This window comes from Mytilus galloprovincialis, chromosome 5 (assembly GCF_965363235.1).
Source record: "Mytilus galloprovincialis chromosome 5, xbMytGall1.hap1.1, whole genome shotgun sequence".
Classification (NCBI taxonomy): Eukaryota; Metazoa; Mollusca; class Bivalvia; order Mytilida; family Mytilidae; genus Mytilus; species Mytilus galloprovincialis.
Window position 1 is genome coordinate 27,117,959 of NC_134842.1, and position 27,839 is coordinate 27,145,797.

Here is a 27,839-nt window from a genome sequence, read left to right on the forward strand (position 1 = left end):
ATGATACAGTTATATACTCAAACAACACAATTTTCTCCACCTCATTTGATTAAGTGCCGTTCATAAGTTTTTCAGATAATTCAACATCTTGTTGTTTTGTACAGTTAATGCAATCTTCTGACCAATCTGAACGTAGACTATACATAATGATATCCTAATTAATTGCAAGAAGAGAGTCTGAACAGATCTGAGTTAACTACAGAGGATAAATATGAAAATTTTACTGAAGGACTGATCAACGCTCTTAATCTATTGTAAAGTATTTTCAAGTGTGTTCAAAACAAAATGCTATTTTTTTCCATCAATATCGTCAGAGGGTTTTTTTTTCCTCAGAATTCTGGTCTTCTCCGTATTAAAATCAGTGTTTTCTCCCCGGTTGTAATGTTAGACATGTAGGGCACAGTGAACTAACCATATGTTAACCAGATATTCCATCGTTGGGCACTGTTTAGTGACTCTAAATGTCTTTTTCAATTATTGGATCATACCTTTTTTGACATATTAACGTTAATTTCATGTTTTGTATATGTCGGATTCATGTTTAATTCATCAGGTATGCTGCTGATCAAACCCGTGTAAAGATATGTGAAAAAAATAACACGTTGCCTACCCTGAATCAGGATCTGCGTACCCTTCCGAAGAACCAAAGATAACTGTGGTTTTTGATTTGGTTGTTGCGCTGTCTAAAGATTTCTTTGTTGTGTTAATACTGTTGTTTGCTTCTTGGTCGGTTTTTGTTTGTTACTATGGCATTGTCAGTTTGTTTTCGACTGATGAGATTGACTTTATCTTTGTAATATTCTACTTTTCTTTTGAGGCATCAGCGGCATTAAAATCAAAAAGGACGCAACGCATTATTAGAGCTTTCTTTCCATAGTTGCTATTTTATTTACATGTTTTGCAATTCAATCTATCGCTACTGCTACCAAAAAAGTATCCATAGATGCTTTATATTCACAAGCACCCGTATATTACAAATCATATGGTATTTTGAAAACGAATTAGACACTTGTTTTAGTGGTTACGGCATGCGTTCTACGCACATGTTTTTAAATACCTTTTAAAAACTCAGTCAGCATACGTAATGCATGATGAATATCATATATGCGACATTGTACATCCCTTAATTGATCTATTCAAGCAACTGATCCAAAACGGTTGTGGTCACTTTAATCAGTTGAGATTGAAAATTGAAATCCACCATTTTCTACAAAATAAAATGCCTGTACGGAGTCAGGAATATGACAGTTTTTATCCATTGGTTTGATGTGTTTGATCTTTTGATTATGTTATTTGATAAGGAACTTTCTTTTTGATACTTCCTCGGATTTCAGTATTTTTGTGATATTACTGTTTTGATGAATAAAATCGAATGTTTTCTTTTGTCTCGATTTATGGACCCTGTTTGAAACACTGAATTTGGATTTTGTCTCGATTTATGGACCCTGTTTGAAAAACTGAGTTCAAATTCAAATTTTCAAACAGGGTTCATAAATCGAGACAACATTCGATTATATTCACCAAAAATAGTAAAATCACTACTTCTGTTTTTGTCTTTTTAATACTTTTTGAAATAAACCTTTTCAATCATTAACAGTATAGATTACAAATCATTGACAATGAAAATGCTACTTTGAATATTTGAAAATAAGGACAATAATAATATGGTACTTACGGATAGATAAGGACATACACTGAAGTAAATAAAAAATCTGGTTATAATTGTTTTTTAATCTTATATAGAAAGATTTAATATAATTAAATAATAAAAATAATAACTGGTAAAATATACTACTTTACTTTGCTCACAAGTGTCAATGAATTTATATGAGATTCCGTGTGTGAAACCTTAAAAGATCTATAGATTTTAATACGAACGAATTTGGACGGATGTGTATATTTGGCACAATAAAAATATTATACGATGAAACAAAAACAAAAAAGGTAGACTTTTTTATACAATAATAAATTTCTCAAAATCATATTAACAATACCAAATGAAAATCATAGAAGAATGAACATATCTTATTTCCTCAACTTATTTGACACGAGAGCAATTTTCAAGATATTTTTACGTATGCAATAATGTTATTCAGTCCCTTATGCCCTCCGACTTTTTACAAAAATCTGTAATATAATACTGCCTTACTTTTTCAAACGTGTCTAAATTACAAACTTATAGCCCTGAATATTTTTTTTTTTAAATTTTGTGGATAATGTAAAAGTTAGGATTTTGTTTTTAGAATATTCAGACTTCATAATATATCTTAACGGGGATGAATCGAAAACTACCAGTTCACGATAGGAAGAATACATGTCTTGAGTTCCGAGCTAACTTTCAGCTTATGGACGGAACTAGCATTTCTGTCACAAATTTCCCAGACCGATTTTGCAGCTAGATGTTTCAAAGGTTGAATTGTGTTACTTTGCCGTTCTAATTCTTTCTGTACCATAGTGATATACTTTGCGGTCTGTTCTATTGGTCTGTAATGTCTGTTTTTGAATAGTCGAAGGGCATCTTTTATAGATTTTCTCGACATGTATTTGCACATTTTAAGCATAATTTCAACATCATTCACGTGGTCGGGTTTTCTAATGTATGGAGCTATCTGGCTAAGTTTGTCTAAAAGACCGTCTAAATATGTATTAATTACATATTTGTCATTTAATTTATAATTAGCGTCAGCTCCATAACGCAGTAGGAACCGGAATACAGTTTCATCAACTCCTATCGCGACACTTGTTTTAGCATACTGGTGAAGAATTGGTCCTAAAACACTATTCCTATGTTTGGATGAACGTGCATTTTTGTTAGTTTTTGCAGCATGTGAAAGCAATGCTTCACCACATTCTAGAACAAATTTTACTGCCAATGAAGCCGATTCCAAAAACTCTGAATACGTCTCTACTGTTTCCAACAGGCAGTGCATTGCTGATAAAAAAGATCGTCTTCCAATCAGAGATTTCTTTCCTTTAGAATTCATAGTCTGTTCATATTTACATTCATCAAAGTTTGCGTTTGCGCCTGCTTCCAGTAAAATGCGCACACATTCAATATAGTATTGTGTATTGATAGAGTCATGCATGCACAGCGAATTAGATAATAAACTATACAACGGATACGTATTTGTTGGATCTTTGACGCAGACGTCATATTTGTGCTTCACGAGGACGGTTGTCACGGCAGGTAAGCTTGCATAGCCGCCACGGCCGAATTCCTTTCCTGAACTGAAAGTATAAAGCATATGAAATGGGTTTTTCCCTTCAAACAGGTCACGTGTCTTTACTTTTGTTTCAAGAAGAAGATCAAGACAGGAAGCTCTGGCACATCTTACTGCTATTTCAATAGCTTCTCGCACATCATCATTTTGATATTTATGTTTGAGCAAGTATCGTAGTGCTTTTTCGGATCCATCTATTGTCGCTAGTGCAATATATCCGCTGTTATTGTGTTCTGGGTTTTTCTTTAGAACGCAAATATTTAATATTTGATGAACACAGTCCATGTGCTTGTTTAATGCGGCAACATCTAAAGGTGTAACCTGAAAACATATCAAATAAAAACAAGTTATAAATTGTAAATATTAAAAAGTGAAAATGAATTTATAACGTATAGCCTATAGGATCTTATTTGCATCATGGTATTTGTATGTTCAAAACAAGGGGGAAACACAATAGATTCACACGACACTTAAAAAAATTAAATAATAGCCAAATCCCAAATAAGACAAAATAAGCAAGATCTGCTACACCATAGCGAAATGAGCGATTACGCCGATGATACTATATATCGGTCTTCATAGTAGACATCGTACAGCAGCTATAAACATTGCATTATCGTCTGATATTTTTAGCCCTTATGGTGTTGCCATTTAAATAGATATGTAGCCATTGTAGAATTTCTAAGAAAACTATACTTCATTTGTAAGACCAAAGTAGCTTCCTTACTATCAGACAATTTTAGGAGTTTAAGAAGATCCCTCAAATTTTCTTATATCGAAAAGGCGGTCAAGTTGTTTAAACAAAAAGATGATAAAAATTCAATCTATATGTATAAGAGCTACGTATTTTAAGATTGAAAGAGTAGCATAAACGAAAAGTTTGATATTGTTGAAATGATTTATAGTATATGAGTTGGTTTTTTTTTGTCGAAATTAATATCAAATATTGCTTTGTAAATTTTGACATGTATACCTATATAAATATATATAATATGATTTGTGGCGCAACTGAGAGAATTTTTGGTGCAACTGAATTTCATTTTGATGGCATCATGCAGGCTTCACTAAAACGATTGATTGATTGATTGATTGATTGATTGATTGATTGATTGATTGATTGATTGATTGATTGATTGATTGATTGATTGATTGATTGATTGATTGATTGATTGAAATTGCCAAGCGGTATTTTTTCTTTTTTAAAACAAAGCAGACTTCGGTGGTGCTCCTGGTATTGTCTTAATGATATGTATTTTACCTTTGATTGGTTTTCTAACTTTATACATAGATTTTTGTCATCTCTGTTCATCACATCGGGATAGATTAGATTTGTCATCGGTCGATTATCGTTCGGACGATGAGTCAGGATTACACCAAGAATAGTCCTTAACCCTAGTTTGGCGGCCAGGTGTAGATACGGGTTGTATTTAGGTTGATGCGATTCATTAAAATATCGATGCGACAAAAGAAACTCAACTGCTTCCGAGCTGTTGAGAATAATACAATGATGTAAAAGGTCAAGGCCATTGTCATCAGTCCAATCGACGATGTGTCGAGGTTTAGATTCTCCTAAATAGTGACGCAATCTGTCAGGAGGTGCACGTCCTTTGACTGCGTCAATAAAATGTTCAATTGTCTTTTGTATATCGCTGTTCCCATTCAGTGTTGACATCGTCAAGATTTGTCAATCAGGCTGAAATAGAAATATAAATATATAAATGCGTACATGGTAAGTACAACATAGCCGAAAAGAGTATATTGTGCATTTTTCGGTTGCATTTAAAATCAATCACAACTCTACAACTCTAAGATCCCATTATATTGAATTGATAATCCTTTCTGTCTTATTTATTCATTTTTTTCCTAATATCTTGGTATGGCAACTGTGGCATTCTGAAAGATTTCCTTTATATCATTTATACATTTGGCAGTGTACTAGTTCATAAAGGTTAGAGACATATTTAATGAGAAATCTTGCATGTCACTTAATTATACAAAAGACGTACCAAAAGACGTAAAGATTGTAAACTTTTACAAGGTTCCTTTTTTGTCTATTTCACTTATGATTTACATTATCTTACATTAAGTACTAACGAAAAAAGTCAAATTAACATGTATACAGAATATATGCTTAATGTTTAGTATTGAGATTCTGTAATTGAAAGACCGAATTTATTCCTTGAGTGGATGCATTATAATATGATTTAATATAATCTAATAAAATGCAGGTGAATTTCAAAGTTTATTGACATTCAAGAAAAGGTAATTAAAATTTGTGCAGGTAGACTTAATCTTTTAAGCAGAAAGTTAATATTTCAATCATTCTGTGTGTATTGAATGAACTTAAATTTTTGAAAAGATTGAAAAACAACTTTGTATCTCTTATCTTTACAGCTCAATGGAAGCATTAATAAACATAGTTAAAAATTCTTTAAATAAGATTCAGAATGGAAGCGGGGGCAACAACACCACAAAGAGCAGAAACACCCCAAGGCCATCAATGGGTCTTCAATACAACGGGAAAATCCCGCACCCGGTGGTGGGCTTCTTATTTCTTATTTAATTGTTTTTAAAGAATGTAGATCATACCTATTTTAAAAAAAAACAAGGATGTAAATTTAAGTCAAAATAAAAAGTGCATACACATCAAACAAATGAATCAATCACGTGCACTGATTTGATTTATCTTATATTTGTGAAAATTATAAGATGTTGTATGATTGCCAATGTAACAACTCTCCACCAAAGACCAAAAGAAATAGAAGTTTAAAACTGCAGCAAAACCCATATCTATATCTTATATTTCAATAAATTGTATTCAAAAATGTCTGTAATGTGTAATTCTGTTCGAAAATCAATGACTTTAACGTTTATATTATCTTGGACCTTGTGTGCCCATTGCCACCACAATGTACAGCGTATGGAAGCAACTTTGTATACATGACCAATTTCAGCTCAATTAAATAAAAAGCTGTTAGTTTAGTTTTTTCATGTGTGTCTTTGATGTTTGGACTCCTTTGATTTTTTCCTATGATACAGAGTAAAATATTGTGGCTTATAACTCCCATTTTGCTTTTCATAGAAGACTTCAATAACAAGTAAAAGGTCATCTACCAAAATTTAAGCAAATTCTATATTTCTTTTCGTTCGATTTGAGACCCAAATAATACCAATGCAAATATAAGGTAAAAGTCCGAGTCAGTCTTTTCCCGCCATTTTTTATCAATTTTATTTGAAAATATTTAAAAGAGGAGCTCGATTATTCATTATTATTTTAATCTATTTTGTTTCTTAACTATTTCTCTCCTGACTTAAAGTATCAATTCTAAATTCTAGTTTTGTTTTGTTTTTTCACATAACTAATGTCCGACGACAAAAAATATTTGAATCGTTGAAATCATAGCAAGCATCATTAAAAGGCCATTAGATGTTCAGCTTCGCACAACAGCTCAAGGGACATGACCTATCTTGAAGTACAAGCGACAACAATGGCAATGTATATGTCCATTAGCAAACATATACTAATAAGAGCAATATTCAGTTGATAATATCTTTATATTGCATTTATAATTGATAAAATAATGGATTTTTAACCGTATCAATTTCTGATTCTTATAACTATTTTGTACTCGATGTACTTTATAAAGAAAATGAACAGCTTGTCAGCTTAACTACTAGTATATGAGGAATAACAAAGCAAAATTGAGATTTCATTACGTCGATTCTATTTCAGCCATCCAATTGCGTTACCTATATACCTATACTGAAAAAGGAATGATAAGCCTATTTATTGAACCTTCAAATAAGAATAAAAGGAGATTTGGACATCAATGAGACAGCAAACCAGCGATAAAAAAATAACTAAAAAGACATATATATATAGATATGTCATTATCTCTCAGATATTAGAAAAAAATATTCTAAAACACGTGATATTTCCCCTTTCCTTTTTGCTTTAAAACTTTTTTTTTTTTTAATTATGGAAACATTTTGAAACATGCGTAAGACGGTTATTTTTGAGATTTTTTTTTTTCAAAAGAAGCCGTTCCTGAAATTTTTTTTGCAACAGATTCCTATATCAGGATATGTTTATATGAAGGCAATTTTGGTTTTCAAATACGACTTTCAATGAAGTGACATGTCTGCTCTTAATCTCTGAAGCAACAATTCATCTTATTATTTGATTAAATTGCAATATTATTATGATTTAGAAGAAAAAGTTGAAATTTTACCGAAAAATAGCCAGTCAATTAAGTTAAGCAAAACTATCATTCTTGTTGTTAAATTTCATAAGTTTGTCATATTATAAACTTGTTAAATTAAATGTCTTTTATTCCGTTCTTTTTGTTGTTATGTTGATAATAATCAACTAAATTAGTTCAACTAAATTAGTTGATTATTATCAACATAACAACAAAAAGAACGGATAACAAGAGGCTGTCACAATGACAGCAAACCGGATTTATTAACATTTATTTGTGTCCTGGCAATATCACAAGAACCATTACGTAAAATGAAATTTATATGTTATATATATGCTCGTATATATATGCTGATCGGGCGGAGTGAAATCAAATCAATTGATAACAGGATATTAACAGACATTTTTATAATGAGGCACTTGCTTGTCAAAAAGGCGGATCCATTGACGAGAACCCTAAACTAGCTTTTTATACTTTTGTTTTTATGATTTTCAATTACCGGGATTCCATATTTTCGGAACCTTCTCCGATCCTTTTTGAAATTTTCGAATCGATGCCGTAGACATAGGATCTTGAATTAAGATTGTTTATTTTAATTCTGTGTCAGAGATATTCCCAACGGTCAAAAAATCTTTAAAAAGCTTATTGACATACTCAAAGTCTTAAGTCTCTAACAGTGATAATAAATATTACCTAATTATGACAATTCTGACTACATATTGAAATATTTTTCCTAATCTCAGCTTTAAAAACTTAAAATAACAATGAGATGTTAGATTGTGAGCGAACTTTTAACCCCATAATTGAACACATTGTCATCAAATAGTTTAAATACATAATGAATACAAAAACTATGAATAAACACGTGACTGTATATTTTAATTTGCCGTTCAAATTAACTTGTGCATGAATTACTTGAGTATATCATAAAGTCACCGATTTTGTAACCACAAATTACTTTAAAGCTTTGCTTAATTCTTTGATAGATACAAATATTTGGCTTGGAAAATTGACTGCACGCGTAGAAAACTGTTTTCAAACGGAATTGCACATTCGAACCAGTGGTGGACCCAGAACTTTTTATAGGGGAAGTGGCACTGACTGCGCAATAAGAGGGGTCCTGCTGCAGTTATGTTTCCAGGGATGTATAAATACCCTGCCACGTCTGGTCAGTGTTTTTGTTAGATGTGTTTCTGCTTTGTATCTATCTTATGAGTTAATTTTAAGTGATTTGGTTTTAGTTTGTTGTTATATTTCTCAATTACACCTCCATTATTCTCTACTCTGCAAACCCCAACCATACCCTTATATTATGAAAATAGAAGAGGGGGTTAGTTAAAATATCGATTAATCACCTATTTTTTTTAACATGCATCTGATTCAAATTTATTTGGAAAGTAGTAATTGATCAAAAAGTAATGGTATCGTCGCATTTATTTAAGACTTGTCTTCCTCTGTTTGCTCTCTCGTGCTTGCATGCAACCTTGAATTCGCAATTTTTAAATTTTCACATACGTAAATCCTTGAATTGCTTCTTAGACAAGAATGTACATTGCTTATGTATCCTTAAAGTCTGTAATTTGTTTTAAGTTATATGAAGTGACATTTCAAAGGGAAACGTTCGTTTAAAGTCATTAAAATGTCAATTAGAAAAGGTACAATCTTAAAAGGTTGCATTAAAGCGAGTTATATAAATTTATTTGTTTGATGATAGTTCGTTAAATGATTGAATATGATTTGTAATGAAATACATTCATATAGAATAAGGAGCTGTCGTATGCTTGCAAATGAAATATACCATTATATCTTCATTGTCGGAAAATACAAAAAATATTTGTACGAGCTTAAGAAACAACGAAAAACGAGGTTGTTATCAGTACAAAATTTGGCTGATTGCAAACAACAATCTATAGGCATTGTAGAAAACCATTTTTTCCAGCAACCCAAATGTATGTTTAAAACAAACACTTGAAACATAACTCATGTTAAATAATTTCCTCTTTTTTCTTTTCTTCTTCTACACGTTTCTTTCAGTTTAACATTCATTCTCACATATTTTTCTAGCCAGAAATTCTAGTATCACAAAACAATCTAAAAGACTTTTTTTTCAAAATTATTATTGAGCAAAAAACTAATGTTACAACTCTCTCAAGGAAAGTTAACTATAACCAGTTAAGGCCCATTTAAAATTTAAGTCTTCGGTTAATTTTATAGGTTTTGTTAAACTTTGCAAACTTTGGGTTCGTGTGTTATCCAGGAAACACGAGTAGCGCACAAGATAGCATACATACCCTTTTCTCTTCTATAAAGACTACATTTTAAACATTGAAGGTGGTACCCAACACTACAGGGAGATAACTCTGTAAAGTCAGCTAAACGTTTTAATTACGTTGTGTTGTAAAAGGAATATTAAGCTTCTCAATGATCAAAATTGGTGTTTGTCAAATTGCTATATAACCAGTGTAATTTTTCTGGCAAAACGGTTGGTTCAAAAAATTTTAAATTTTTATATTTTTGTTAAAGTGTCAAAGTAAATACTTTGACAAAATTTTATGAAAATTAAACGAGCCAAATTAATTTTAGTGAAAGTGTTGGGTACCACCTTAATAACATAATTTTTCTAAGCAGCTGCAATATTTATCCTCATACGTTTAGTGTTCTAATTCTATAATATGATTGATTGATTGACTGGTTGTTGCTTAACGCCGCAGCAGCACAAAAAGGCTTTAGTGCGGAGATCTGATACATATACTTCATTGTGTAGAGCGGGTTTTAATTTTGAGTTTTGGTTCATTCTTCCTTTATTTTTTATATGTTTGGCTAAATTATCTGTATTGTTTTTATTTATGCCGCTCAGAATCACTTCCTTTTCTTTCTTTTTTTTAATTTTATTACTCCTATTTGTGTTAACCCATCCAGACCCCCACATATATAGAATATGTTGCCATAAAATCCTCAAAATTTGCATTATTTTTTTTTCTGATTTTTCCATTACGCATTATAAACAATTATTAGAATTGATCTCTATTGATTTGTCAGCAAATCAGTCCATGAACTCCACTTGAAAATTGTCAATTAGCACAATACTAAAACTAACTTTTTCAATAACAAGTTAAATACACGTTTTTTTAATATCTCATGTTGTTATCGATGTTATGCAATATTTACGTAACTAATTATACAATACTCCTCGCTCTCCCCTGGTGTTTTGTTGAAGTATAATATTGAGATACTTCTTCTTGGTAAGTTCAGTTATTATTTGCTAATATTTTAGGAGTTAAACTTTAAGAAGATTGTCATAAAATTATACTGTCTAAGAGTTTTATTCATATTCTTTTTTTTTATAGAATGGGATCATACAGTTTGTAATACTCTTTCAGGCAACACGATTGCTTGGGTAAACCTTTGATAATATATTTTCTTTCTTCTTACTTTTTTTGAATGGGTGAGAGCAAAGCGCTAGCATTGATGACTTTATTAGCAGTCTAGTCTTATGTATTACCTTTTCGATCCGAAGCCTGTAACCTTCTGTTTTTTTTTAAATTTCAATCCAATGCAATATTGTTGTGTTTTTTTGTTTTTTGTGATTTTTTTTTTAAATTCTGCGATTCAAATTTTTATCTAGTATTTCGTCTAACTAAGTCTATCCAAATTATTTTTGTAAAGAACTTCGCTCAAGTCTGTACTAGTGGCCGTTTTAAACTTGCAGTGAGGTGAGGACTTTTTTGGCTCTGTGATTAAGATCCCACTGTGACTACGAGATGAAGCATAACAATAAAAGCACATTTTCTTTGCTTTACGTGTGTTTTTTCTCTCGTTGTGCATGGACTGATTTTGTGTCATTGAGTGATACCCCCGTTTGTTTTCTATCAAATTGAAGGATAACATATTTTATGACTGACATTGAAAGAACGTCTGTTCTCCACTTAAAAAGCTTCTTCCCTTCCAAGGAGGACTAAACAAAGTACCAAAAAAGTGTGATTTTTTTTGGTTTTTAACCGGATTTTTGTGACAAAAATGTCGGTTATTGATTTGGGGATGTACGGCGGGCGGCCGGGCGGGCGGCAATCAAATGTTGTCCGTGCATTAACTCATGAACCGTTCAACCAAAGCTTTTAAAATTTTAATATGTTGTTACTGACACCTAAATGAAGGTCAAGTTCAATAATGGCGATTTTGACTTTTACCGTTCAGGAGTTATGGTTCTTGAAAGATTGAAAAATGGAGTTTCCAATCGTGTCCGTGTATTTACACATGAACTGTACTACCAAAGCTTCCCAAATTTTAATATGGTGTTACTGATGACAAAATGGAGGTCAAGTTCAATAATGACGATTTTGACTTTAACCATTCAGGAGTTATGGTTCTTGAAAGATTGAAAAATGGTGTTTCAAGTCGTGTCCGTGTATTTTCTCATGAACCATTCAACCAAAGCTTTTGAAATTTTTATATGTTGTTACTGATGACAAAATAGAGGTCAAGTTCAATAATGACGATTTTAACTTTTACCGTTCAGGAGTTATGGTTCTTGAAAGATTGAAAAATGGAGTTTCCAATCGTGTCCGTGTATTTACACATGAACTGTTCTACCAAAGCTTCCCAAATTTTAATATGGTGTTACTGATGACAAAATGGAGGTCAAGTTCAATAATGACGATTTTGACTTTAACCATTCAGGAGTTATGGTTCTTGAAAGATTGAAAAATGGTGTTTCAAGTCGTGTCCGTGTATTTTCTCATGAACCATTCAACCAAAGCTTTTGAAATTTTTATATGTTGTTACTGATGACAAAATAGAGGTCAAGTTCAATAATGACGATTTTGACTTTTACCGTTCAGGAGTTCTTGAAAGATCGTAAAATGGCGTTTCCATTCACTTTATTGCATTTACTCATGAACCATTCAATCTAAGCTTTTCAAATTTTGATATGTTGATACTGATGACAAAATGGAGGTCAAATTTGATATTGACGATTTTCACTTTCACCGTTCATTATTAAAACATTGTTGTGACGTCATTCTATTGTTCTACCTGTTCTTTATTTCAGTGATTGGACCATCATTTACCTGTAAGAAACCAATATGTTACCTTAAACTGTCCCATATTTTTAAGAATAGATCTCTCTTTTCTTAAAAATATTGGACAGTTTAAGGTAACATAATAGTTTCTTACAGGTAGATGATTGTCCACTCACTAAACATTAAACATCTGTCTCCTGTCAGAATAAATTTACAGCGAAAGAAAACATGACGGCAATTTGACAAACACATTTTTATTAAGGTAACCTTCCTAATCAGTGATTTTGTGGACAGTTTTTTAGAACTTCAAATTTATTTTAACACTTCCAGCGTCAATGCTTATTTCACGGCCATTCTCATTTTTCGGGTCGTCTCCCTTGACGTCGACTTTGTCGACAATGCTCTTTGTAAGTGTGGAGTCTTGCGTCTTGTGAACTTTTGCGTTAACAACGCTGTCGACCATTATAAGCTGATCTTCACATGTCCTTTTATACCCACGCACTGCCGATGAACGATGACCAGTTTTTTCTGAAATTAGCTGCTCATCTACACCTGCTGCGTATAGCCTTGTCGCTGCCGTCGCACGTAGAGAATGATTTGTGAAGTTACCAGAAAATTGAGCACCTTTACACAAATCCGACACCGTTTTTTGCAGCTGGTGGACCCCGATTGGACAATCGTCGTACCATTCATCACTTGTTGGATATTTCTTTGATCTCAAGTAAAACGCCTGACATTTTCCCTCATTTGGTCTGAAATGAAATGCAAATATCAAAATTAAACTCTATATAGCACCTCATTTTGAAAAAAGTGTAAAGTTAAATAATGAAACGACCAATCAACCTAAAGAGAGGAGTTGGGGAGGGGTATCTTTTTTTTTATTTAAGGCATGCATATGCTCCAAAAATCTGTGTAAAACGTCATCCGGGTATTGATGCTCTGCAATCTAACCATTTGACAATTGTTGAACAATCAAAGTGAAAAAAAGATGAATTGTGTCGTCAAATATTATTTACAGCGCAAGAATAGTTTACATGTATTGCACAAAACTGTTAACAAATGTTTATTGCATCAAATCTATTTCAAAATTTGTATTGTCACAATGATATGCGTTTTAAAAAAAAAATAAAGAAAAAAAATGTTTTTTTTTCTCATTGTTAAAGGCTGAACGGTTGTTCATAATTGCGAGTATCAACTTTATTTAAACTTTGTTGGATAATCGTCTCATCGTCAATCGTATCACATCTACATATTTTATATTATTTTGATACTGTTTACATGTAAACTAAAATGGGGACAAATCATTAACAAAGAAAAGCAAAAGTATGAGCTTAAGGATGTACTCGGATGAAAAAATCTAAAATATAGAATCGATACTACAAGTCAGAAGAGCACTGTTTGAGCAAAGAAATGAGTTACAAGTATTGATAGGTTAAAGATCGTAAAACTGAAGTTTGAAAAAAACGGCGGTAAAAGGCTGTCTTGGACTTCTTTTTTTTTGCATTGGATTTTTTTAATGTTTCTAATCGAAAGAAAAGAAATATTCAGTCTGCTTACATGTTTGATAAGGACCTTTTATGAGCTATTGGAGTCTTATATAAAAGAAGAATTAATTTTATAAAGCAAAATATTTTACCCTGTATTATAGGGAGAAAAAAGAGTCCAATCAATTGACAAAATTTCTAAACCTTATCATCTAAGTACATCCTTAATGGTTGCCGAGATAGTTAATAATTTGTACCAATATTATTCTTATATAAAGTAATCAATATTTACCTCAGTGACATGTACTTTTGGTACATATTTATAATGCATCTTTCAGGACAGTCAGTATTCTGGTATGCCCTCACTACTTTTGATTGGATTTTTCTATGCTCTAAGCCCCCGCAATTCGTTTTTGAAACATCCTCTGTATATTCTAAATACTTTCTTCCATCAGCAGGAGATATTTTCAAAGATATTTGAGAATTAGTACCAACACGTAGATTTCTGTGTTCTTGTCCGGCACGCAAGGCAAAGTTTAACCCTATACAGTACAATAAGGTGTCACAGAGTTTTTTTGGCGTATCAGTTCCTAAAATATTGTTACTCCACATGTATGTTTCCTGGTCAGCGCTTATCACATCCGCCTTCTTTGTTTTAAGACCAATTCCGTTTCTACTTAGTTCTTTCATTTTAGAATCAAGAACACTGCGCAAGGCACTAAAATCTCTGTCATCTAAAATACTTATGGACCGGTCATTTTGTCTTAAAAAACGCTGGATGCAAATTATTAGTTCATACAGTGTATTTGGATAGTATTCAAGTCCTTTCTTATTGCGCACTTCAGTAATAAAATACCCAAGAACTGTGTTGAGTTGATCATTTGTCATGGTAACTAATCCACCTTCAATTTTAGAAATCTCATTATCAGTTTTCGCTATTTCATTTCTATGCTCTAGCCAATTTTCGAACAGTTTCACAGCCCAATCAGTTTTGTTTTTCGTGCTTTTGGGGATTTCTTTTTGCACAAGCTGTTTTATGTCGTCATCGGTCTTCGGATATACAAATCTTCCGCTTTTGTTGTTGTTGATCTCTTTCTGTTGACCATCATTTTCAGCTACAATAAAAAAAAATTAAAACAATGAACGCTTTATAGACAATGACACAATTCGATTGATTGATTGTTTGTTGCTTAACATCCAGTGGCAAATATTTTATGCATATTCAGGACGAGAACAAGTTCACAATAAATACAATTGGTAGGTTGATACGATAGAGGCCATCTGGGATGACGGTCGGAGAAATTTGGACTGCCACTGAAAAATGAGGGTATCTTGGATAGGGACAGAAATTAGAAGAACTTCAGTAAAATATTTTGGTTAAAATTAAGAGAAATTTGCTCATTTGATGTGCACCTCCTACTGTGTACAAAATGCAAATCGAACACTTGCTTAATCAATCAAGGACATAATTTTTTTCTTAATTTACAGATTTGGGCGTTTGTTTTCAAGTTTGTTTTTATCAAAATATCGGATAGTATTGCCTGTATTGGAATATGACAAACTTAAAAATAAATCAGAAAAAAGAAACACCTTTACAGCAGTTTAAAGAGATCAAAAAGTTATTGATTCGCACGTTGTTCCAAGTGACTGTTTAAAAACGGATATATCTTAAAGTATAGTCATTTTATTTTGACAAATTTAATCATATTATGTTTGTAAAATCAAATTTTAAGCAGTTTGCAATTGTGTTATATAATTAAGTCAAAAATTAAAACCGTTTCTGCATTTAATTGATTAAAAAAGGGGGGTCTTAATGAATGCATTTTATTTAAAAACGCCATACTATGATCAATAAATGTTTCGTTGAAATGTAACAACAGTTTCAAACAGTCTTCACCTAAAAGGTCATATTGAGTGTATACAATGTATATTACGAAAACACAATAAGGATACAATATCTTCTTTTTTATATGTAAACAAAAATGTTTTGTTTTTTGTCATTTGCCAAGTGGGATCGAGGGACGAAATATTTCGGTAAACACTGAAAAGAGTAACACATACATAATCGGATAAAAAGAGCCACTTAAACCTTGTATAAAAATCGAAAAGTGAATGTGTGCGAGTTTTTTTAGGTTTGTTCGTTTGTTTGTTGTTGTATTTTTTTCTTTTTTGCCTTTTCTTTTGGGTCAGATCTTTTGCAACAACAACAATCGATTTTTCTATGACAAGTTTGAAATAAAAGAAAATTTATTTCAGTATATGTACACTATGACATGTCTCTATTATTCAGAATTTCTGATGTAATATGTTTGCACAGTACAAAATTCGTACAGCAAAGACTTTCAGAAGGACTCATAAATTTTAAGTTGATTGGTATGATATAATATGCAGAAACTTAGAAGATAAGAACATCTAAATAATTCAAATTGCTTGCATGCATATTATCTCTTTTACTTGTGCTTTTTATTATATTCTACATGTATATATGGTGTTGCATTGTAAATAAAATTGAACGCGGTGCATTTGATATAATTGAACCTTTTTCTTCAACTTGAACCCGGCCGTCTTTAAACGTATAATGTTATTCAAAGGCGGACCAAGGGGGGCCTTGGGCCATCCTCTAATTAGTCGAGGAAAATTTCAATCAATATATCGACCTCTTCTTATGTCAGTCAGCGGAAACCCTTACAAAAATACATGAATCCGCCACTGCGTTTTAAAAGGAACTGAGGAATCAGTTAATAATAGGATTACAATTTGAGCATTGGTGTATCCAGGTGGTGGGGGGGGGGGGGTCCGGAACCCCCTTTTTATTGGCCGATCAATACATTTGAATGGGGAAATGTTGTTGGAATACCCCCCTTTTTTACTCTGGTGTGGGACCCCATTTTTTTAAATTAATGCATTCCATCCATGTTAAGATAAATTAAAAACTTGCCATTATTACCTGCCATTACTAATTCTTCGTCGTTGTCCGCACTGGATATATCAGAATAAAGATCCGATTTTAACACAAAGTTGCAAACAATATCATCACTATCGTCAACGTCGCTTTCTTCTTGTTGGAAAGTATTCTGCGTTAGAAAAATACTTTCATCGTCGTCTATATCCATTTCCAAACATTAAATGCATTGAAAGTACTCACGGGGAGTTTATATGTAGGTCTAGATCACGTAAAATTCGTGATACGCATGCACTGTTTTTGCATGTACCTTTACATGTAGTTTACCTTCAACTGTACATTCTTTTTTCTCTCTATTGTTTGAGTTTGAGCTAGTGTTTAAAGGGGCCAAGATATAGGATAGTACTAATAAAGTTTTTGCAAAACTATTTAAACACTTGATGTGAAAAAATTTGCAAAAACACTATTTTTGTATGCTTTTTTATGGTCTATAACAAGTAAAACAATGTTTTAAGTAAGATATAAGCCTCTAACAGTCCATTCTGTAAAATATTGGACAGGTCTTCGGCCTGCGGCCTCAGACCTGTCCAATATTTTACAGAATGGACTGTTATCGGCTTATATCCCTTACGTAAATTCTATACGATTTTTAGATTTAAAGTTGATAAAATTTTGTATAATTTACTCAACATAAACAGTTTGTGATTTACATTTAGACTGATGATAAATAAGATTAATTTACTCTGACGAGCCGCAAGACTCAAAGTTAATAAAGAAATTGAAATTAGAAACAAGAAACTTAAGTATCATATTTAAAAGAGGGACGAAAGATACCAGAGGGATAGTCAAATTCATAGATTTAAAATAAACTGACAACGGACTAAAAATAAAAAAGACAAACAGACAAATAATAGTACAGAAGACAAAACATAGAAAACTAAAGACTAAGCAACACGAACCCTAACAAAAACTGGAGGCGATCTCAGTTGCTCCGGAAGGGTAAGCATATCCTGCTCCACATGTGGCACCCGTCGTGTTGCTTATGTTATTACAAATCCGGTAGAAAGTCTAATTCGGTAGGTCACAATCGTGAAAAGGGAAGGGTATTGTAGTTGACAAGCAAACAAAAAAAAGCGAACTATAATTAGAATATGTCTTTTTGTTAATCTAATTAAATAAATGAGTTACACTAAAACCCGTAAGGCAGCAACATTCTTATATTTCTTTACTTTGTATTCTTTAAAAACACAATTTTCGAAACACACTAATGTCTTAGTCTGTATATGTTGTTAAAAAGGAGACAGTTTTGTTTCACCTTAACACCAAAACATACATCAAAGATAGCTATGTTATTCATTTATTTAAAACTATCGATAAGCTCAATTTTTGAAATTGTCGTTAGAATAGCTACCAAAGGATTAAACGTCTATACTATACAAGATACATACAATTAATCTATAAAATACTAAAGCACAATCGATTAATAGGTTTACTATATCTAATTTTATTGGCAGTAATTCTTCTTATCTATTGTTTACTTATAATAAAGAAGAAAATAACTGATAATGCAATTTAAAAACAAACAACATACAACATGTACAATATAACCAAACCCATAGGCAGAGACAACTAATTTCGAATAACACTTGAGCTACGCCGGATGTAAATCGAACTTATGCAATTGAATATTAATACATCTGTTAACTTATTTCAGGTTGAAAAATCTCTCAGAACGAAAGTCTGTAACTATTTGAAAAACGACTTGTTTAAGAACCGTACAAAACAGACCAAATATTTTTTGTGTGTATTTGAAATAACCTTAAAAATATGGTGCACACTTTTAAACAATCTGCTACGATGTTTATTCAGTGTGCACCACATTTTTTATGTGTTTTCTTCATAGACGAAAAAATAGTATAGTCATTCTTTGAATGTATAACTTAATTTAGAGGTATTATAGTATGCTGAATAGAGTTCAAAGTTCTTACTGAAATAGTCTATTGTAACATGTCTAAGCTTTATATGTTAGGCTTATTGATGTATACTCCAAATTTACGTTTCCATATTTTTATAATTTTTATAGTTCATACATTGTTCGATAGTAAAGGGAAAAACTATATGCAATAATCCCAAGAAAAACAAGAATACCCTTACAGAGAACATGGGTCACTTTCGGCTTGTTGGTTGGATTCGTGTTGCTCCAGATTAGGTTTGTTTGTGCTTAGGGAATGTTGTTTGCCTGTTAGTTTTTTTTTTGTCATCGTTCTGTCCGTCTGTCTGTCTGTCCGGTCACATTTTAGGGCAAAACAAAGCTTCCGTCCCAAAGTTTTTTTCTGAAGGGTTAATTACTATTATTTCAAATTTCACAATTGAGCTAATTGCTGCTTTATTTTATGTTAATGTAAAATGATGAAATGTTATATAGAAATTTCCTCATAGACATTAGCCGAACGGAAAACGTTTTCGAAGAAATGACAGTCTTAAAAAGTATCACCTAACAGCAATACATGTACAATATCAGGTCAATGTCCGAAAGGTATAAAACATTTGTATGAAGCTTAATATAAAAAAGTTATATTTTTATGACATTGACCTACTACTGTTTTTATAAGGTAACTTAAATAAAAACATTGATAGCAAATTAAATTGTAACACAAAAAAAAATAAGTTTCTATAGGCATAAGAATGTATAAACTAAACTTTTTAGATGAAAAGGTCCAATTTGGACGGCAAATTTCAGCTTTTTATTGCTCCGCTTGGCTATGAAAAATATAAAATAAACTATCGCACCAACCTTGCACCAAAAAGATTTTTTATCCGAAGTTTGATATGTATGAACTTGTCAAAATGTTAAAATTTCTAATTGGTGCAAGCATGGTGCGGTGGTCAAAATTAAGAAAAACCATCAAATTTTCGGTATTTTTGCTTATTTTCCCAATAATGACGTCATTTGCACCTTCCATTGTGACGTCATTGAACCTTTTTTAGGTAAATAAAAACATTTTTTTTAAATCATTTACTCATATTCTAATAATTTATGGAGAAAAATCTGCTCTGTTAGAACTTTTATTATCTTGTAAATCTGGGGCCATTTTAGGCCATTAAAGCCCCTACTCCTTTCAAACTCATTTTCAATCATCCCTTTATGAACTCCTAATTATATAAAAAGTGTTCCACGACGAAATTGACATTGTACTGCCACAAAATGTAGCTGAGTTACTATATTCAGAAAATAAACACACTTAGCTGCAGTATACAACTTTCCGAATGTAACAAGTACAATAACAACAATAGATCAGATTCTGATTTTAAACAGTGTGATGATAAAAGGGGACAATTAATATCGTGATCAAACGATATAAGATGAAAAGACAACCTTAAGTCCAGAAAACACTTCACAAAAACTGAGGATACAACAACACGATAAGCATATTGTTTAGTTTCGAATAATTCGTCGTTGCGCAGTTTCTTGCATCAAAAGTTGTTTGTTAAGTTATATAGGAGACTAAAGGGCTATATATTAACACTACATCATATATTAAAGATTACAGGGTTATACTTATATATCAAACTAGCGATAAGTACCATAGTATAGGGTTATACAAGGTAAACATCTGGTAATATTAAGTACCGTCTATATATATGTAAGACCTATAATTCAATTCTGTTCTTGATAATATTTACAACCTGAAAGGATATTTAGGTAGGTTTTTTTTTAAAGAAAGCCATACATTATGTATGTGTCTGTCCTCAGCCAGGAGACTGTAATGAAGTAGTTGTTGTTTGTTGCTCTATAGCATGTTTGTTTTTCGTTCATTAATTTGTAGATAAATCAGGACGTTGGTTTTCACGTTTTTAATTGTTTTATATATCATTTCGGGACCTTTTATAGATGACTATGAGGTATTGGTTTTACTCATTGTTGTAGTCCATACGATTACCTATAGTTAATAATCACTGTGTCATTTTGTCTCTTGTGGAGAATCGTCTCATTGGCAATCCTACCTAATCTTCTTATTTGTTTGACATTCAAATTTGGCATTTATTTTCATACTAACACAAGCATCTAGTATGGTTGATACAGATTGAAATGAAAATAATACAATTTACAACAAAACATCGATATATGTTTTTAAAAGGGCCCCTTACACGCAAGATAATTTTGTTTTAAATATACTCGGTTCCATGCAGTAATATCTATTTGATATACATTATGTGCAGGTATTGTTTGCACACTGACCATAACTACATGACTGTTTAGGAGTACATGATTGAATAGGCTTCGGTTTAAAAATAAATAATACAATTCAGATCAACATCACCGATGCAAATTTAAAATTTATACACCCGTTTACCATGTTTTGCAGAATGAATGATTTTTCATTAAAATGTACTTCAGTAAAATTTTAAGTTTTCTTATTTAAACAGTTACATTGTACAAATCGGATATTATTCAATAAATCCACCAACCAAATATTTTATTAAAAATTTAATGGGGTCATTATGACTTTTAAAATACATTTCCGTCTTATACAATAATGGAAGTAAATACCAAAGAAAGATTTAAATAACATTTTACATACTATACATGTAACCCTTGACATTTTAAAATTTAAAGAATATTTTGCATTAAAAAAACTATATAAAAAGTAGACATGGTTCGATAACATAAAAATAGAATATCAACAGGACAATAAATCACAAATTTCATTTTCATGTTAATTTCAGCAAATAAAGATAGAAGTACAAGTATTCATTTACATAATACAAACTTCACGTAGTTTTAATGTTTAATGAAGCAAAAATAACGGTCACTAAGCGTGGATAATTTCGTGGGTTTCATTTGTGCAATTCCAGTGCTACCACTTTTTTTTTCTTTCAACAAACTATATGCATTGGGGTATTTTCGTGGTATTTCGTGATCTTGAAAAGATAACATGATAGAATTTTTTGAAAGGTACAAACTAAGAAGTTGTAGCATGATTGCAAATTTGACACGAAAGACCGAAAGACAAGAACTTGAACAGCTCCAGGTCTTCACACGTTCATCTATCATTTGTGTACAGGACTTCAGATTTTTTTCACAAAGCTACATGCCTTCCATTAAATATTTGAGATTACTTACGGATATTCTTTCATTTACATGAGTTAATGTGTGACATTAATAGGAAACAAATTTTAATCTGAAACGCTCTTAAATAAACTCATCATAGATAATAGGACTAAAATTTTGTATTTGCGTCAGACGCACGTTTTGTCTATAAAAGACTCACCAGTGACGCTCGAATGAAAATAAGAGTTAAAAGTGTCAAATAAAGTACGAATTTGATAAGCATTGAGGACCAAAACGTCCTATAAGTTTTGCAAAATACAGCTAAGGTAATCTATTCCTTACGTAGAAAAGCATTAGTATTCCAAATTTGTAATTTTTTGTAAACAGTTAATTTATGATTTTGACCATATCAATGATCATTCATGTCAACATAGAAGACTGAACAATGATTCAAACAGTTTATTTCTGAACGTTACCCTTGTACGAAAAGTTGAAGCATCGAAATTCAATACTGTTCACTCATTTCGCTTTCAGGTAACAAAGATCGGTTCAATCTATCAGTAGATGTTATTTATGGATCAACATCATACTGAATTGTCTAGCAAGCTACTGAACAATACTGATTTTATTTCAAACGCATGGCCTAAATGGTCTAAATAAATATGACGTCTTGAAAGGCTTTTGAATTTATTTTTGTAACACTGTAGGTCTTAACAGTACGGACTTTAGTGAAGTGGACAAGCCTGGCATTTGATTGAAGGGCTGCACATGGATTAATAGCTTAATTGTTCAAACTTTAAAGATGATGTCAAGATCAACATGACCGTTTAAGACTAAAACATTTACTCGTGTATACAATAATGGAACTTGTTTCATTAACATTTTAACTATTTGCACGAAACTAAGCAGTTTATATCAATAAATATCTAAATTGAATTGATGTTTCGGTAATTATCAATTGCAAAGCAAATTATCTAACAACATCATGAGAACCATTCAACATATATACTAAGTCTAGTTTATCATAATCATCTTGGTTATAACTGTATATAATAGAAATTTATCTTGTTATCTATTTTTTCGTTTTCTTTGAAAGATGTATAAATTGGATGAATTAATACTTAATTTCGTTTTATGATATCTTTTCCGGTCTGTACCTAGTAAGATTTGTGCAGAAGTCTAAAGAAATGCCTCATGTAACTATATGTTAACACTATGACATGAGGGTAACTATGAAGAATGATTATCGTCTTGGTCTTTTGATGAATTCGCATTAAGTGCAATTAACTGTCATCGTATGTTTATGTTTGCGTTTCGTTTTGTAACAGATTCGATTTAATTCGGAATAAATATACTTTTCTCTTTAATTTAATTTCTACACTGGCTTGCTGACTAAAGTCAGGCTCATAAACATGTAGCGACTTTAACAAGCTATAAATCTCAACAAACAAAATAAAAAAGGGTACACATAAGAATATACAATGCAAATCATTAATAGAAAAACGTATTTTAGAAGATGAAGCCCCTGTGATTTCAAAAATTTTATTTTTATAAGCAACACTTATTTGATAAGCACAAAAAGTATTTAAAAGTTATTTTATTTTTTTGATAATAAATAAACAGACGTGCTTTTATTTACATATGATAACATAATTCGTAGCTGAAAAGTCTGATATCTTATTTTAAAAAAAAGAAGAAATAATTCACACTGTAAATGATGTACAAATAAATATGCCCGATAATGCTTTAATGTTATAATACTCTGTTCCAATTCTGTTTATAATTGCTTTTTACTTTAAATCTATTTTACGCACTAAATGTAATTCTGCATCATATATGAAATAGTGTATTATAGTGTGTCTCAACTTTTAAGGATGTTTGCTCCTCCATTTTTTTACTTTTAGCCAGATTTTCGGAATCCTCTGGTTTTATCCATGTATTGTTATTAAAAAAAATTGCCCACTAACCCCTACTTTTCTTTTTATAATTTTATTACATAAAGTTTAAAAAGCCATATTTCAAAATTTTATAAAATTCTTGTTATTTTTTCATAGTGTTAGAAACAAATAAGGTGCCAATGTTAAATATATGGAAAATCTAGAGAGAATAATTTCCCGCCAAATTTTCAATGGCTTATATCTCTAAAACGAGCACACGGACCCTCCATTTTTTTCTACTTTTTTAGTTTCATTATTTATATACTATCAATTCATAACAGTCTTTTAAAAAGCTTGTTATTTTTTAACAGAGTAGCGAACATCCTTAAGGTTCAAATTATGTTAGTTAGAATGAATTCAATATTCATGATATTCAAGAAGTCACATTGATAATTTTGAACTTAATCAAATCGTTAATCGTATTATGATGACAACATGCATGTCGTCATTATAAGTCAAGAACTAGATTATTAAATGAAAGTTCCTTTAGAAAGTTGTATAACTAAGGTATACAATCGTCTAAAGGGATATTTAGATTTTAAAGTATTGTAAATATTTAAATACTTTTTATTTGGCACAGCAGTATCTCAAATTAACAACCCAATGAAAGATAGGTTAAACATGGGAAGGTATTCGTTCATTATTTTATTAACTATCGTTAATTTGATCCTCGGTTTAAGTGTTCATGTGAATAGATTCTGTAGTAAACGAAATGTCTGCATTATGTTCCAATTTCTTTTTAAATGAAAATTAAAATAAAACTTTTGAATCGAGGTCACAGTCAGTAAATAAATAATACCTTAAAAATATATCGTCATGAATATAAATTTGAATTCGATTTAAATACTACAATGTTGAGCATGTTTATATTTCATATAAATACTTGAAATATTTTGACACATTATATCAATTGTAAATAACTGGCTAATGACCAAAATACAAAATAGAGATACTTTGTTTATTTACATGTACTTGTGTAATTGTATAGGTGATCGTTTCAATTTCGGATTTTTAGCTTGTTTCTTAAGAAGGAGCATAACACTGAACCAATGAAACTAACAACCAACTAACACAAACATCACAAATGTGATTGAAAATGCTTAAACTACGACTTAAAAGACTGGTGAGTCCGAACCGTTCTTCTGAAATTACTTTCATCGGGTACTCTCAAGGCAAAATCTTAAAGCCAAGATTTTGTGAATGCATTAAAACATGTTAGGAGCTAGCAATCTGATCGAAACAAGTACACGTAAATTAAAAATACCGAGCTCTATAAGAAATTCAAAAAAGTGAAGTCCATTAAAACTGAGAAGATACCTCAAAAGATTAGCATTTTTCTTATTAAATCAACCTAGATTGATGATATCTGAAACTAAATGTTATCAACAAAACAGAATAACAACTGGAAATCGCTCTATGGATTCGAGCGTCACTGACGAGTCTTTTGTAGACGAAACGCGCGTCTGGCGTATACAAAATTTAGTCCTGGTATCTATAATGAGTTTATTTACAATCACTGGGTCGATGCCACTGCTGGTGGAGATTTATTTCCCCGAGGGTATCACAAGCCCAGTAGTCAGTACTTTTTGTGCTGACATGATTTATCATTGATATGGTCATATTTATAAATTAACTGTTTACAAAATTTTGAATTTTGTGAAATACTAAGGCTTGTCTACCTCAGGCATAGATTACCTTAGCTGAATTTGGCAAAAGTTTTAGGAATTTTGGTCCTCAATGCTCTTCAACTTCGTACTTTATTTGGCCTTTTTAACTTTTTTGGATTCGAGCGTCACTGATGAGTCTTTTGTAGACGAAACGCGCGTCTGGCGTATACAAAATTTAGTCCTGGTATCTATGATGAGTTTATCTATATGATCATTCTATCGTTGTCAAAGATTATTATTTATAACATGATGCCAAACTCCCATTCTCTTTTCTAGTTTATGATAAATAGTAGGTTAATACTTATTAATGTATACTGATTTACTAGTACGTGTTGCATGTATAAGTAACACAACCCTTACAACCAGTGAACTGCCTAACGTTCCTTTCGTTAGCTCGCATCCAGATATCACCGATAATATTTGATATGCATACTTTTTTAAAACGATGATAGGAAATTCAGCATTCAGATGTAATTATAATTTTGTTTTCTTTCTTTTTTTTATTGGTTATCATTTCTGTATATCATTTTATTTATTAATCTTTATGTATCAGCAAAATATGTTTGATGTTCGTATATATTTGTAGCGTTTCAATGCATACATTTATAGTTTACAGTTAATATATGTGCGATAACATTGTTCAGCTACCGATAAATGTGTTTAATATTCCAAACAACAACATTAAGACTTATAGGTAAATAAATTTAAATTAAGTAGATCCAAAAGTGAAATGCAAAATGTTTAGTTTATGCCTTCTTTACAATACAGTTGAATAGTTAGCATCTGTAAAATTCATATAGAAGTATAAAAAAATCAATAGACTAACAAATATTCAATGAAACTTTTAAGCATTTTCATATGCGTGTTAGAAAATGGTTAGCAATTTGATTGAGCTATACAAGTGTCTTAACTCTAACCAAGTTGATCTTATACAATTTTTATATTTCCCTCTAGGACTGTATAGATGAACGTACCAGGTGGGGTATATATTAGAAAAAACGTGATGTTCGCATTGAAATCGTAGCATTTGCGTGTTTTTTCACTCTTATACGTGTTTTGGTATATTGTGCAAGCAGTTTTCTGTTCTTTTTTTTTCCATTTACATGTTTTAAAGTCGTCTATTCTCCCAAACTTTGAAATGTGTCTTTATCCTTTTACTGGCAAATAAGGATATATTTTGATGACCATATGCTAATCGTAGGTAAACTAATTCTTTTATTGCATAATTACCAATGATATGCACGGAAAAACCACTAACCTTTAATGTTGCTGTTTAATAGTGGTAGTATTTAGATGTTCGGTGGAAACATAATGCCATTCAATTTTTCCTTATGTTCTCAATTTTGTAATTGTATTATGGCCTTTTGGGAAACCTATTGTCTTCATTCGTACGGCTAGATAATGTCAGTATTACAATTATTTTATTAGTGAAATCCTCTTTCTCCAAAAATGTATCTTGTGACATTGTTTAAGTTAGAATTGATTACAATGATGGTTCATGAGTATGTCCAATTACAAAACAACAAAGACAACCAGCTTACCTCTTGGACAACATATTCTTATTTGATTCAATGTGAATTTAAGTAATCGTACTATTCTATAATTCTTTAGTACACTTTAAAAACTTTCTGTCGACATGCTCTATGCCTGAACGTTAGAAAACCAAATACATAGACATTGAGAAGCATTCGAACCATTAGATAAACCGACAGACACTCCTGATAATTAATAGCATAAAAGATTGTAACCACAGCTTTATGACAAAAGTTATAAACTAGAACATCCATCAAATTTGTTTTCTGCTAATGCTAAAGGACTAGCTATCTGACAGATGATACTCTCGAGAACAATAGTTCAATAGGGCATTACCAATTTGTGAAAGTAAATAAACATATATCTGCCGATTTCAGTACAAAAATCATGTGAAACTGGAACAGATTTCATCCGGCAGAGAGTAAACCAAAAGTGTTTACACTGCCGTAGATCTGATGTGCATGTTTTATATAACTGTTTTAAACATCATATCATATGACGGATCCCGTCTGTTTTACAACTACTGATTTCATTAATCCTTTTTTAAATGTAACGACACAATGCTAAAGAATTTTGATTATTACATATATTAAACTTTGGAAAATAAATAAATCAGTGAGCCTTAACATAAATAATCTCTCTCTCTCTCTCTCTCTCTCTCTCTCTCTCTCTCTCTCTCTCTCTCTCTCTGTTTTATATACTAAAATGCCTACCTTAAAACATATACACTTCCTTGATAAATTTGTGGGTTTGTTCGAAGAAGTCGTTATCTGGTGAGTGTAACGGGTGAATATTGAATGGATTTTTTAAATTAGATGTTTA

General features: G+C 31.4%; 2 protein-coding genes across 2 annotated transcripts; both read right to left on the reverse strand.

Annotated features, from left to right (window-relative positions):
* Positions 1-1,713: 1,713 nt before the first annotated feature.
* LOC143075510 (uncharacterized) lies at positions 1,714-27,839 on the reverse strand. The gene is made up of 3 exons (XM_076250945.1): positions 27,731-27,839; positions 4,480-4,914; positions 1,714-3,542 (listed from the first exon to the last, which is right to left on the reverse strand). Exons 2-3 carry the CDS (start codon positions 4,891-4,893, stop codon positions 2,289-2,291), a joined length of 1,668 nt encoding a protein of 555 aa, XP_076107060.1. The 5' UTR covers positions 4,894-4,914; positions 27,731-27,839; the 3' UTR covers positions 1,714-2,288.
* LOC143074422 (zinc finger MYM-type protein 2-like) lies at positions 12,734-15,045 on the reverse strand. The gene is made up of 2 exons (XM_076249886.1): positions 14,218-15,045; positions 12,734-13,193 (listed from the first exon to the last, which is right to left on the reverse strand). Exons 1-2 carry the CDS (start codon positions 14,811-14,813, stop codon positions 12,740-12,742), a joined length of 1,050 nt encoding a protein of 349 aa, XP_076106001.1. The 5' UTR covers positions 14,814-15,045; the 3' UTR covers positions 12,734-12,739.

What these genes read in the sequence shown, in the direction of transcription:
- LOC143075510 (XM_076250945.1), bottom strand. Translation starts at nt 4,893, where the DNA reads ATGTCAACACTGAATGGGAACAGCGATATACAAAAGACAATTGAACAT. An exon ending in AGTTAGAAAACCAATCAAAG is followed by an intron (nt 3,543 to 4,479) that starts GTAAAATACATA and finishes ATATGTTTTCAG; the next exon opens with GTTACACCTTTAGATGTTGC.
- LOC143074422 (XM_076249886.1), bottom strand. Translation starts at nt 14,813, where the DNA reads ATGACAAATGATCAACTCAACACAGTTCTTGGGTATTTTATTACTGAA. An exon ending in CAAAAGTACATGTCACTGAG is followed by an intron (nt 13,194 to 14,217) that starts GTAAATATTGAT and finishes ATTTCATTTCAG; the next exon opens with ACCAAATGAGGGAAAATGTC.